At 45.7% G+C, this 14,481-nt stretch overlaps 1 protein-coding gene across 2 annotated transcripts in view; it reads right to left on the bottom strand.

Moving 5' to 3' along the window:
* F13A1 (coagulation factor XIII A chain) overlaps positions 1–13,050 on the bottom strand; it is a 70,256-nt gene extending 57,206 nt beyond the window's left edge. Inside the window, exons 1-3 of one of the 2 annotated variants that reach the window (XM_009279172.2) lie at positions 12,940–13,050; positions 11,856–12,007; positions 5,854–6,042 (exon numbers count right to left, since the gene is read on the bottom strand). In XM_009279172.2, coding sequence (XP_009277447.1) covers positions 5,854–6,042; positions 11,856–12,006 — 340 coding nt within the window. In that variant the 5' untranslated portion in view covers position 12,007; positions 12,940–13,050. The remainder of the gene's footprint in view (positions 1–5,853; positions 6,043–11,855; positions 12,008–12,939) is intronic. The other variant, XM_009279171.1, reaches the window with a different exon arrangement.
* Between the last annotated feature and the right edge of the window lie 1,431 nt (positions 13,051–14,481).

The following is a 14,481-nucleotide window of genomic DNA, read 5'->3' as shown; positions in this document are numbered from 1 at the left end:
TCCTTTGCATGAAATACTGCATTCATGGAGCACCTCGAGGGACTCCCTCCTCTCTGTTCCTCCGGGGCCTGGCTGGGAACTCCAGAGGGGAGGAAAAAAAATACCCCAACACATTTGTTCAGAAAGTGAATTTTGTTGTTCTTTTCTAAGAGCTGGCAAACAGGTTTCTTCTCTGTCTGGAGTCAATTTCTAGGAAATGTGTTCCACTGCTAATACATTATTCTTTCTTCCCCAAAATGGGACTCCATGTTCAGACCATCAGGTATTTCTGTATCTTCGTTCAATTTTTGTAGTTCTTTGTTAAACAGGGATATAGTGATTTAATAAACTCTCAGTGCTGGGTTACGTACCAGCACCAACAGAGTTTGCCCCCAGTACCAGAGTTAGTTGCTCTTGTATAATGCCAAGAAGGCTCCTAAAAAAAATCAAGACCCAAGTTTTTCCAATCAGCAACTTTTTCCAAGAGGCAGAACTCAGCTCGACATCCCATCTGAGGTGCCGGGGGACACCTCATGTCCCGGCCACTCCATTAGCTACCACCTGCCCTGCGGCAGAGCTGCTGAGGACAGGTGACAGCAGGGGTAGCAATACTTCCCACTAAAACAGATTTACTGCCTGACAAAAGGAACAAAACCTCAACCCTCTTGGAATAACCCATGTTCCAACACTGCCGTGAAATTAGGGAAAGGCTGTGGACACTGTAGGACAGTATGAAGAGGTCCATTGATTCTTGGGGGGGTCCTGCATCAGATCGCTGGTTCTTTAGTTGTACTCAGATATCCCTCTGACTATAGGTGGGAATTTGGTGTCACCTAAATAAGCCCTATGGGATCAGCTCTAACATGTTTTTGTTCTTAGCTCCTTTTATGTGTTTATAACTATTCCTCTGGAGCAGGCCTGGGAAGACTGTAGAAAAAGGAGCAGCAAGTCTCTGCTCTCATCTCAGGCCAAAATCCAATGATTTATAGAAGCCTGAGGAGTGCATATGGGCGGGTGTGTGGGTGTCCACACATGCACATGTGTGGAAAGGTGATAGCATCCTGGATGATTTATGATCATTCCAGAAATATGCCAATGAATAAAACGTTCATAATGATTTTTAGGGCTAGACCAATATATATGGATTTATGAAGCTATTTAAGGAAAATACAAATATACAACAATTTATGAAGGTGTGGGGATATATATCATTAGAGTAAGGATGCACCATATAAACTTATCAACCACTCTAGGATTTACAGCCATGTACAGGAAACTACTACTAAAAGCAAGATTGAAGACCATATAAGCCCATCTAATCATACACCTGCTTTTCAGAGAAATCGCTGCCAGTGCAGCAGTGACTGTGGAAACTTTGCAGCACTCATGCCAAACTGGCTGCCCCAGGTGCAGGAGCCGTGCTCGGACAGGCTCAGCCCCACACTGTGGAAAGCCAAGAGCAGCACAAAGTACCCCCATCACCATGAAGGCAGTCGGCAGGAGAGATCAAGATGGGTGAAGGCGTCATTGGCTCCTCTGGACCCCCTGGGGCTCCAGGCAAACTGAAATTGTTCCTGCTGTGGGGATCTGGATGTAAGCACAGCATCCACACTTTTCTTGTGGCTCTTTCATCTCAACCCCAGACCAATAAAATGAGTATTTCCCAAGGGGTGATGCTCACCTTTCCTCTCATTAAAGCCAGGAAGTGGGCTGTGAGGAAGGAAATATGTGGCGATGGAGCAGCTCCCAAACCACAGGTACTGAGGCAGGGCTGCAGTCCAGCACGAGAACTGGAATAACATCCCATTACTCTTTATAAGTGGGTGTTTTTCCATGTGGATTTTTTGGCACATTCATTGTTTTCCATACTTTGGCAGACAAGTATGGTCCTAATTTAATGAAGCATTATGTGCAAAACTGAATTATAATAATTCACATGTTAGCACATCAGCCAGTTTCACTGATGATGACTCTATGGAAAACAGTCTGTTAAAGCAAAAAGGACTTTAGTCATAAGGAACCATCTCAGAAGAGTATCAGTAAAAGTGACTTCCAAGAGATTGGGGCAAATTATTTATATATTTACAGAGATATATATTTGCTTATACAATTTAGCCCATGAATTCTAGACTCTGTGTGAATGGTCTTTAAATGGACTGTGGATTAAAAAAAATTGTTATTAAAGATTGTTCTGTGAGTGTTTCAGACCTAGTTTCACATGACGCAAGAAGCATTTGTCCCAGGTACCCTTGATTCATTATCAATTAGAAGGATTAAGCAGTCTCTACTTGCTTTACTTGCTTCATTAATCATCTTTTTATGATGCAAAAGAAGCAAAAATAGGACCAAAAAAAGAGAAGTAAAACTAAATTTTAGGGAATAAAGGAAATAGAATAGTTCTGCACACACAGAGGATCAAGTCATTACCACTGTCACATTTTTCAGGAGCAAAATTAGTCTTTAGTGGATAAAAATTCTGTGATGGATTAACGTCAATGCTGGGAAATTTCCAGTGCTGGGAACTAATAATTTCTGAGTAGCTTTATACGGTGCTGTTGTATAAACAGCCCTCACCGTAGGCATAGCTCTGCAAAAAGAGATGTTGAGTTTTCCCAGCTCCAGCTGAATTCCCTGGGAGCCAAGGCCAGCCATCCCTACCAAAAGTATCTTTGTACCTTATGAGAATAGCACCTTGAAATACCCAAAAGATTCTACAGCTTGTGTACAGCTTGGTCCACATTGCTTGGGGTAACCTTCCCACCCTTGGAGATACTCAAAACCTGTCCCCAGGGCAAGGTCCCGAGCAACCTGAGCAAGCTGGACCTGCTTTGAGCAAGGGCTTGGAAGTGAGACCTCCAGAGGTCCCTCCAACCTAGGTTATTCTACAGTTCTGCCGCACCATTTGAAATCCACTGCTCAGGTACACAGAGAGCTCCATGGTAATGTCATTTTACAACAACCTGCTGATATTTCTTTGTGTCCATCACTTTAATCTCTCAAACTCAGCACTTTCCTAGGAAGCATATCCCTTGTTTCAGTGCAAAAAGCTTCTCTGAGCTCAAGCTGCCTCTGCTGTATGGCTGTTGCCTGAGCCAGTCCCTAGGTGTAGCCCCTGCCTGGCAGCACCAAAGGGTAGGATTCACCTCCCCTCTCTCTGGTGACCTTGAAGTCAGAGCCTGGTCTACGGGGCAGAGTCAATGGAGGAAGACAAAAAATCCGAAGAGAGTTCATCCCATTTTAAGACAGCAGGGCTAAACTGTCACCTGGAAGTGCCTGCCTCCCTCCTCTGCTCACAGCGGCAGCCTAGGCAACAGCTTTTGGACCGGGCTCTGGTTTTCAGGCAGCTGGCATTACGAGAGGTGAATGCCTGCTCTTCAGGCAAACGAACAGAGAAAGCCTGGATGCAAATGGCCACGTCTCCCGTGGCAAAAGGTTTGAGAGCACAGCACTGAAACCTTGAGCACTCAGTGCCCTTTCCTAAGTACAAGAAATCTCTCTTTCTCCCCTTCAGGGCATTAAACATTGGACTTGCCACTGAAAGGAGAAGTAGCAAGAGTCAAGCAGATCATCTCTGGATAATTTCCTTCTCCTTTGTGGACTGTTTTTGTTTTGCTTTCTGTTGCTACCCTCTGAGAACAAATGTACTGTGTTTTCACCACATGTGCGTAAAGAGAAACATTTGTGGAGCACTGAGTTTTAACCAGTTCCTAGAAGAGGAGCTTGAACATCTCTTCTCCCAGTTGAATCTCTGTGAGCTAAATTCCTTGAAGCAAGAGAGCAGTGGTGCTCACAGAAGCAGACACTTAAAAAGCAGGGGAGGGCAATAGCATTGTATACTATCCTGTATATGCAGCACTATCCTTCAGCTGATTGCCAGCCACCATACATGGGACATCAGCATTACCATTCCCATTTCACAGAAAGGACAGTAACAATGAAGAACGGGGAGGGGAAGTCAACCACAGACTCAGGGCTGACTCCAAAGTCATCATTCAGAGCTGAGTTTGTTGCAGTCTCCCCTGGCTCAGGCTGTATTTAACCCCATTCCTAACGTGGCTGAGGATGAAGGGATTTTTATCTTAGGAAAGAGCAACAGGAAAATAAGTGAATATGTTCTCTTAAGTAGACTGTGCAACGTCAAAAGAAGTGTTAAATTTCTTCTCCCAATATAGAATATCTGATTAAAACAAATGCAGACTGCACACAATGCAATAAAAAACAAATGTTCCATTTTCCACTTCTTCTTGCTACAGCTGTTTGTTTTAAACATATAAAGATTAAGGGAACAGTCTTGAATTTAATTAAATCCCAAAAGAACTAATGATATTTATGCATATTAAATTTTTAAAGGCACTTGTGGCTGTTCAGCCAATCATTCACTGGATTGTCATAACATGCCTCCCAACCCTAATTTAAATTAGAAAGATGAGACCCATGGAAAAAAATGTGCAGACAGTAACCTTTTCACTGCACATATGTTTAAGAGATAAACACCCATCTAGCTTTAAAAGGCAACAAATCTAATAAATGGCCACATCATCATAATTCAATGGTGGAAAAAAATCAATGTTACAAATTTCAGAACTGCATCTCTCAGGAAAGTAAATTAAAACATCAATTCAAACCTACTTTAAAGAGTTTATAAGGGGAACATTGACGTCTTAACACAGAAACTCCCAGATCACTCTAGATGAAGCTGGGGCTTTCCCAGAGCTGTGATGTAGGGAGCAGCATTTGGTGGGGCCATCTTTGGAGCACAGCAGGAAGCCCCACTCTGTCGTTTACTTTTCCCGTTCTCTAGCGGTGTCATGCCCTTCTCTAGTCCTGTACCTGCAATAAGCCAACAGGTACATCAGGACCTGGGTCTCTGATGAAGATCTTTCAGTGAGAGGAAAAATGCTTTCTTGCTCTTTTTGCAGTAAATCAAGAAAGCCTTTGATGTGGCTCTGAATAAGTCTCTGGTCCAAAGCTACAATCTCTGAATCTTCTCCGTTGTTACCAGGTTGGCTGTAAATGCAGGCTGCGAAGTTGCAAGGCCTCCTATTCTAATTCTTAACACAGAAACTCCCAGATCACTCTAGATGAAGCTGGGGCTTTCCCAGAGCTGTGATGTAGGGAGCAGCATTTGGTGGGGCCATCTTTGGAGCACAGCAGGAAGCCCCACTCTGTCGTTTACTTTTCCCGTTCTCTACATGCCCCATGCCCTTCTCTAGTCCTGTACCTGCAATAAGCCAACAGAGGACCGGGGTCTCTGATGAAGATCTTTCAGTGAGAGGAAAAATGCTTTCTTGCTCTTTTTGCAGTAAATCAAGAAAGCCTTTGATGTGGCTCTGAATAAGTCTCTGGTCCAAAGCTACAATCTCTGAATCTTCTCCGTTGTTACCAGGTTGGCTGTAAATGCAGGCTGCGAAGTTGCAAGGCCTCCTATTCTAATTCCTGTGTAATTTTTCCCCCTTGTGTACTCAACATTTTGTTATCCCAGTTCATACATAGTCAACTCTCTTAAACAACAGATGACTCCTCCCTGCATCTCCTAAACACTAATAAAAGGTGTTTCCCATTCCACCTACCTTTCAGCATTGCCATACAGCATTAACCAGAGATAACTTTGAAAGCTCAATAAAGTACAGCTTCTTGCTAAACGGAAAGCCCCAAATACTGCTCCTTCTCTCACAAGCAATTCTGCTGACTTTTTCAAGTAAGATTCAGACCCAGTTTAGTAAAGCACTTCCTTGCCTGTGGTTAAGCCTGTTTTTAGGGTTTATCAATCATAACAGGAAAAGACCCAGCCATTAAGTACTGCTGTGGTCCTGTTTATGAGAGACTCTTGAACCTTACTTTGCTGGTATGATGCAGCCTCTGCTAGGCACTTACCTATCAAATACTCCAGCCAGAATTGGTCCGTCTCTGGCTTGTAGGGTCGGTTGAAGTCAATCTGGATTTGGAAAAGCTGTCCCCGACGCACTATCAGCTTGGGGCTGTAGTACTTGTCAGTATGGTGCTGCTGCTTGTTAATCTCGTGGGGCTCCTTGAACATATGAATGTCTACAACGTGCAGGTAATCTGCAGAGACACGTAAATGAACAGAGAGGGAAGGAGTCAGTATGTTGGAATGTCAATATTGATATCAACATCATTAGAGGCCCTGTCCTCCCCTTCCCCAGCGTTGCCTCATCGAAGAACACCGTGCAATGGAGCATGCTGGATCTGTCTGGGGCTTCCATCCTCCTGGCTGAGCAGGGATTTACGGACTGACACTTCTCTGTCCACCTGCCATTTTCACAGAGCCTGCAAGGCTTCTAGTGAATGGCAAAAGCAATTGCAGGAAGGGCAGGTTGCTACGGGTGGAAAGCTGAATATTCCCAAGGAGAGCTGGACTCCGTCTTTCCTTTGGCATCGGCTTTCTGCAAGTCTGGGCCTCGCTGTCGCAAGTTTACTAGGGCAATCAGTGGGCCTTTGACAGCTGTGGCTTCATGTGCCTTCTTGCAGCCCTCCATTTGTAAAATGCAAATTCACAAGGGTTTTGTGACGCTTAAATACATTAATGTTTGCAAAGCACTACTACTATCGAGTGCTGAAGAGCTTGAGAGGCAGTTAATGATCTTGCATTCAGCTGAGAGCTTGGATTGTCTGTATTAAATAAGGTTTAGGTGTACTGTATGTGTCTAAACTCAGCTTCTCAGGACACATCCACTGCTATTAGTTTCTTCTTATGAAAACTAAATAAAACATTACAGTATATAATTACAGCATAGAGTTACAGGCAAACAACAGTAGGTATCTATAACATGCATGGGCAAAGCTTCACTCCCTTCAAATTAGGGCTGTCTAAAGGGTTATAGCCTACCACTGCTAGAAGTTAGTCTGCTCAGCTAATGACCAGTGTGGGGTGGCATTGGCATAGCCAAAGGCACTTGCAGTCACCACGAGCTACATGACTGTACCATACCGGGAATCTTCACAATGGGAGTCTTCTCACACAACGAGCAACCACATGAAAATGGACTGGACATCATTCTTTCGCCCACATGCCTGGGCAGATAATCACGAAACCTCTGCCAGGAGGACCATTACTGCTCACCACCAGGAGAGAGACAGAAGAGTAAAGCTTGGTTTGCAGCTCTCAGCTTGTCTTTCCAGGTGCCGACAGTTAGAAACTAGCTAATTTCTGCATTTTATACTGACGATGACAGAGCCAAACTCATGCCTGGCAAAAAGAGGTGCACATTTACAGCAGCTGGTGGAGCTGTGTGTACTCGTGATGGTGGTTAATTTGGCCTGCTACTGAGTACACTGTGAACAGGAATGATGTGCTCAGCAAATAAGTCGGATATTCAAGTCACTGAGGGCTGAACACAGCCCATTTCACAGAAGCTCAGACAACAGCTTTGCACACTGCTTTTCCTTGAAGGCAGGGAGACACTGCATCGTGGCCGGCTCTGGACAAGCAGCAGAGCAGCTCCCATTCGGGTATGTAGCCTCCAGACTACAGCAGCGTGTGCATTAGCCCTGCCCTTCTGCAGGGATGTGTTCAAGACATCAGCAGAGCCCCGCAGGCAGCAACTCCCCTGGACACCAGCATGGTCCTTCTCCTGCCCTGGCCAAGCCACCCAGCCTGGGCTCCAGGCAACAGCTATTGGAGGAGGGGGAAATAAGGGCAGCAGGAGCAGGTCCCGCTCGTGCATTGTCACCATCAGCTGCCCAGCCCTGCCCTGCGGGGAAACAGAAGGAAAGGAAACTGCCTGAGGACACAGCAAGATAAGGATCCTTTCATGGAAAAGCCCTGGACAACTGAACCCAGAACCATCCGCCTCCTGCTAACCCTAATCTGCAGACAGGCTGGAATACCCTGTTCAATACTGAGGCAGGCTTAAAGTCCTATGGCAATGTTATTGTTATTCTCCACTCAATTCGCCAGGCTTCTGGAGTAACTTCTGTAGATCCCCACTGGCTTTAGCGCTGGCTGAAGTTACAGAGATGATTTTTGTGTGAAACATTAAATGTGTTTTGCTCAGAAATCATTCTCATTGCCCCCCTGTGAAGCGGGGCATGTCTTTGCCTCCCTCCCTGCAAAACTTATCAATGCTCACTCACAATAATGCTGACAAAGCTCACAATTAAATTACGTGAGGCAGGAATTTCCCAGAGGGGGGTAAAGCAGGGGCAGGGGAGAGTCTCTCCCGTTATCTCTCCCAACCCCTACCAGGCTGAAAGCACTGCATGTAAAAGCTGCATATCTTGGGGTTCTGTGAGGGGTGAAGCTACCAGTAAGTTTGGCTCAGCTTCTTCCCCCTTCCAAGGAGGCATAAAAATGGGGTTTAGGGTTTGTTATGTTTTCATCTCGTGTTCTGAAATACAAGGCAACAGTGACCCTTCCCTTCCTTCGCATGTTAGCCCCTTCAAGGAACTGCAGAGCTAAGCCACCCTGGGCCGTCAGTTCAGCATTTGCTTCATTTCATCTCAGGAATTTACATGGCTCCTGTCAAAACACAGCCATACACATCTGCAGAAAATACATTTCACTGTCACTCCCAGTGTTAAACTGTACAGCTTGCCAGATGAAGATAACCTGTGACCGAGCCTGTGTTAATTACAGTAATGGTAATTATGGAGGACAAAACATGAGCAGGGTAATGGGATGTGCTAACACCATCACCAGAGTATGATCAAAAGGAAGGGTCCAAGTGCTATGCACGTCACTGCTCATCTATCTGTTTGTGAGGGACAGGTGGCCATCAAGGGCTCCTTTGAAGTCAGGTCCATTTGACGGTTTGCCCGTAGCCTGGTCTGCTGTTTAGTGCAAGCAGGCTTGCTGCATGAGAGGCAGCGGTCTGATGCTTTCTTAAAGCTTTTGTAATGTTAAGCTTGCATGGAAATAAATGAGCACAAGCTTGAGCTGTTTTTCGAATAACAAGAATAGCCTTCAAACATCAGGCTTTCTTGCAGGATCAGAAAGGGCTCTGGATTACAAACGGAATAGTGTGAGTTTCCAAAGGAGGTGCCTATCACTCTGCTAACAGGGGAAGCACGATTCCCTGGCGAGTCGCCGAGCTTTGCGAAGGAGGGTGCGTGGGGAGCTTGCAGACCGTGGGGCCCCAGGGCTGTGTCCTCCCACCAAGCGGCTGTAAGTGCCAGGCCCACTCATAACACACTGCGGTGAGATGAGCTGGCTAGGAAGAGCTAGGGGGAGGACACAGCACAGGCGTGTTCACGGAGACACAGGCTTCTTGCTGAAGAAGCACTCGGGGGCTGCATGTCCTCCTCACTGAGCATCTCCTCCCGCAAGCAAGCCGGGCTCCCGCAGCAGGTAGCCCACTGACTGGGCTGGGGAGGCAGCCGTCCCCAGCAGCCTCTGCCGCTTGCTCCGGCTGTGATTCAGCGGAGTAGAAGTGGGTGTCAGCACAGAGCTAGTCAAGCACAGGGTTTTACCTCATCCTAGAGTAGTAGCTAAAATAGGTCAAATGAATCACACCCTAAAAATGCCTGTTTCTCTCTGTTGGCTGTCAAGGGAAATGAGGGTGACTAGCTCAGCTGTAGACACCTACACTGCACAGATCAAGGGCAAGATTCAGTTAAATTTAGGCATCTAAATGATGTGAGCCTGGTATGTAACCTCTTATTACGGCCAGTTGCTGCCACCAGTGGAGCTGAGAGAAGGGTACAGATCACCCTGGAAGTGACACCCACTGCCTCTCCAGACAGCCTGTGCCCTCACCTCCACTCACTGGATGGCTCTGTGTTGACTATGATCTGACACAGGTGAAGACACTGACATTTAGATGTTTATAGCAGGTGTCCAATCCTACCCCAAGGGCTAGAAAACACCTCAGTTATAACAGCAGGGACAAAAGCATCTGCATTTTTTTTTCAGTGTGTTACGGCAATGAAATGTGGGAACGACTACAAAAAATTTGGACAACCCAGAAGTGTAGAGGTGAGCAGGACAAGGGGAAGGAGGTGGCGCAAGCAGTCCTCTGCAAGGATGTGCTCACGGCGCTAGAGCCCTGTCATACTCTGCCGCTCCTACTCTGCCTGCAGACACTCACTTTATCCCCCAAGCACAATGTTGCGAGTGCTTTGGGCAGGCTCAGCTCTTGAATGTAAGTCCCAGTCTGAGCTCCATTGGGCTATACAAACCTTTAACATTGTCTGACAGGTGACTTAAGCATCCTACCCCAAAACAGTGTGTCCAGGGACCACACTTACATCAGCTGGTATCACAGGCTTAGATCACAGCTGATGTGCACTGAAACAGTGCTGCAGTCCCTTCCCTTCAGGTCACCCCTTGCACGTTGTTGCTATAAGCATTGCAGAGCTGAACTGCACAGCAGAGCTGATCCAGCTGTACAAAAAGTGTTTTGCTGTTATGCACAAATTTATTTTTCAGCCATACCAGTCCCATAGCCAGGTTTATCCTATGGCCACACAAGCTCTTGCTTTGGACAAGGGCTGTTTTTCTCACCAGCAGCATCACCTTAAGCACATGTTGCGTTCCTGCCTCAACTCACTTGACCTGACATTCCTAAGTTTCCATTGCATTTCTGAAAAGCAAGAGGCTCCTGCCCACCAGCACCGCACTTCATTCAGAGCCTGATGTGAAGCACATCAAAAAGCAATAGGAATCTTTCTCCTGGTACTGGTGGGCTTTAGCTACAGGCTACATTCCTTCTAAGATATCTCACACCCTTACACATCTCCAGCTTCTGTGAGCACATTGGGTTTGAAACGATATCTAGTCAGGACCTGTATTGCATTACATTTGACAATTTAAACACACATACTTGCCCCAGAGCTACAGGGTTGTTTGAAAAGGTTCAAGCAAAGTTTCTACAGTCTGAACATGCCAGTTGGTTTGCTCAGGCATTAAAAGAAATGCTTTTTAAAGAAATATGTGTGTATTAAAATGGGGGGGGGACGACATGTGGTTAAGGCACATGATTAGGATTACAGAAATAATGCTTTGCAATAAAAATTTGAACTTGTCACTTAAAATTTCTTTGCCTGTTTCCCAATATGTAAAATGCAGTAATTAATGCTTGTCCACATTTATTAAGCACTCTTTCAACCCTAGATGAAAAGTCCCCTACGAGCATTAAGTATTATTACATCTGGCTACCCTCAGTTGCCACGTTCAACAAGTTCTGTTGTTCATTTCAAATAGGCCAAAAAATTAACATAATTTGATTGGTGACTCATTCAGGAGCCACTCCTGATTTCTTTTAAACCAAATCTTACCCATTTTTTTTCAGGTTCACTCCAAAGAGTTGGCACTGAGAATGTGGTTTGATTTGCCCATCCCCTACCATGATACTGTTTTGTCTCCCCAGCCAAACAAATGAAACACTTTTCACAGGAGAATAATTAAAAATATGGGGTTTCCTTTTAATTTCACATTCATTTTTATGAGTGAGCTGAACATCTAGCAGAAGTTTTCCCTGCCAGCCAGCATTTTGCAGTAGTTTCACAGTCAGTTTAAGGCCATACAAACCCGCAGGGCCATTAAGAGGGGAGGCTCCTCCTGCCCCCTTCACCCCAGTGCTCCCACAGCCATGCCTGAAGCCAGCAGGTCCTAAAGTAACTCTGTGATTGTGATCAAAGTGGGAAAACCCATTCTTGCCTTTTTTTAACCACTCCCACAGTTCAAGCTGAAAACTGGTCACTCAGCTTCTCCACCCCTCACTTTCCCTACCCATAACCTGCGGTAACATTTCCATGCAAATGCGTGTTTTTAGCAAGTTTTTTCATGAGCAGCAATAAAAGCTTTCTGAGATCAAAACATGTAAGGAAAGAAGTGGTTTGGTTTTAATTCACAGACCTGGGCAGAGGTGAGTATGGAAGATGAAAAAATAGACTCATGTCTTAATTGTACACTTTACCTTTTGGATTAAATCCTCTAGGTATCAATCCAAAAACCTCTATCTCAGGGACCTCATTTTCTTCATCATTGGAGTTGTTTGATGGGACGGCTCTTCTCCCATTCAGAGAAGGTTTCTTCTTCTCTTCGTTGGTGTTTGTTGTTTCAGACATCCTGTATTAAAAATGTTGTAATACCATGACAGAAAGAAAGAGTGCAAGGAAAAAGCAGACAAGAGCCAGTGTGGCACATGTAAGATGGGAGAAACCAAAAACAGTGTGGGGTGCCAGCGAGCTACACATTTTTAGACTCACATAAATAAAAACTGAGAGGCAGAAAACATCAGTCTAATGATGGAGTACAGCTCTCTAAGGAGTGGAAGGCATTTTGTGTTTGTCAAAACACATGAATAAGAGAAGAAGGGGGGCGGGAGAAGGAGAGGGAAGCCTAACACAGAAGTATTTGCCTAGGAGAAGCAGGGCATTAAAAACATTAGGGAGTTTCAGGTAAAAGAACTAGAAAATCATTCACTCTCCCACCCTCCAAAACAACAATATTGACTCCAAAATAGCAAATTATATTTCCAGAAAGCGCATCACACACTACCTCCCCCTATTAAAAAAGACATTCTAAGTTATACTGCAATCATCTCAAATACTACAGCCTACAACAGTCTGTGGATGATTACTGGAGAATTATTTTTGTCCCTATGCACACAAATACCCAATATCTAAAGGGCTAAATCCTGCACTCAGGAAATCCACTTTTGAGAAAGACAGAGAGAGGAAAAAAAAAGAGGGGGGGAAAAGGGAAAGAAAAGAAAAGAAAAAAGCACATATCCACTTATTTCTCTCCTATTAATGACCTTAAGGGAAATCTCAGATGTAGGCTGATCAGAGACTTCTCTTTGAGCTAGTCAAAACTGCTTTCACATCTATTTCAGTGTAAGCATGTAGCAATGAAAAAGCCATGCCATCCTTCTATGAAAATATTCATGGCTGAGAACACAACTTCTTCCCAAAGCTCCTGAAAATAGCAATTCAAAATGTAGCAATTATTTAATAGCAGTAAGCTCTTAAAGGAATTTTTTTAGTTAGCAAGGGTACCTTCTTTTCAGATAGTCTTTTTTTTTTTCTTCTCCCTTGCAGAATTTCTGAAGTGCAAAGGAAGCCTGGAAAGAGTTGGGGGCTTTTAAGTAACCTCTGTATATCCTCCTCCTTCCTGTTGCAATAGGACAGTGCTGAAAGGGTTGCTAAGCCCTCCCCACACCACCTCTGAGGATCTGCCACCGCTGCTATGTTTTTGCTTATTTCCTCTCTCTCTCTGCCTGTCTCACCCCAACCCCACTCACCAGGAACATTTCAGGGTGCTTGGGCTAAGAAAACAGCTTGGGCACTGAAGTTTTAGTTCTTAGTGAGACGGAATAGAGCTGCTCATGGCACAACGGCATATAAAGTGGGAGACTGGAGGGGATTTTCTGAGGGACACAGCCCAAGAAGCCATGCTCACCATGTTGCCAGTCTTTAATGGTGTTTCTACCTCATGGTGCCTGCAATGCAACTTCAGGTGCTGGTTTTCAGAGTACTCCCAGGCAGACACAGTGACGGTTCCTCTGCCTGGTGCCTCACGGAAGTCCTTTCAGAGGACTGTGGGGAACATGGACATGGAGAGCTCTTTGGTGGCCCAGTGGAGAGGACCTTTTTCTTGACGCCCTGTGCAGTTCAGGAGAGTGAAGGTATTTTGCACCAAACAGCTATGTTTGGGGCAAATGACCTTTAGCTCTTGCCCATGATAAAATGTGTATCACCTAACAACCAGTGTCTGGGGCAGTACCTGGTGGAAGCATTTTAGCTCCACATCAACTTTGTTCAGTTCCACCAAGCTCTAAGATATCTGGGGACTGTGTGACACCTCCTCTGTCAGACATAACTCCACAGACCAGTTGGAGTTATTCCCCAAATATGGGGAAGAATTCAGTCCCACTGTCCTGCCAGCCAGTGCTGTTTGGCAGCAGAGGTACAAGTCACCCACTAAGAGCATGCATGGGCAGTGGAGAGCCCCTCTTACACACATGGGACCAGCCATGGGCACTTATTTGCCCCGGTTGCAGGGTAGATGGAAGAGCGAGGAGACACAGTAGACTCCACCCTCTTTCAGCCAGCTATGGCTTCGAGGCCCGTAATATCAGTGAAGGCTCAAATCTCTGCTGGCTTAATACCATTGAAATCAAGCCAGGAGGCAGAAGAGGAGACAATTGGGTCACATTCCTGTAACGGGAAGCAGCAAGTAAACCATCTGGAAGACAGGACCCCCATCCCGGTTCCCTGGGGATTTCCCAGTAGAGGCCACAGCCACAGTGGGGTAGCTCCACACAAGCCAGGGCACCTGCACAGAGTGGGGCAGAGATGCCAGCTGGGGACCAGGGAGCAGCATGGCTGTACCAGCACAGCATTGTAGCTGGGCTAACGAGCCTGCTAGGGCTGATTGCCAAGGCACGGCACCAGTCTGCAGTGGTTTTGGAGGCAGCCTTACTATCTGCACGCGAGTGTTGCACTATGCTGTCTCATAGCCGAAGGGCCTGAGCTCTCCCTCACCTCCCCCAGCAGGCTGTTAGGCATGTAGCATGGAAAGCCACCTAGCCTGGGGAC

Source organism: Aptenodytes forsteri, unplaced genomic scaffold (assembly GCF_000699145.1).
Source record: "Aptenodytes forsteri isolate BGI_AS27 unplaced genomic scaffold, ASM69914v1 Scaffold81, whole genome shotgun sequence".
NCBI lineage: Eukaryota > Metazoa > Chordata > Aves > Sphenisciformes > Spheniscidae > Aptenodytes > Aptenodytes forsteri.
This window is presented reverse-complemented; position numbering and strand designations above follow the sequence as displayed.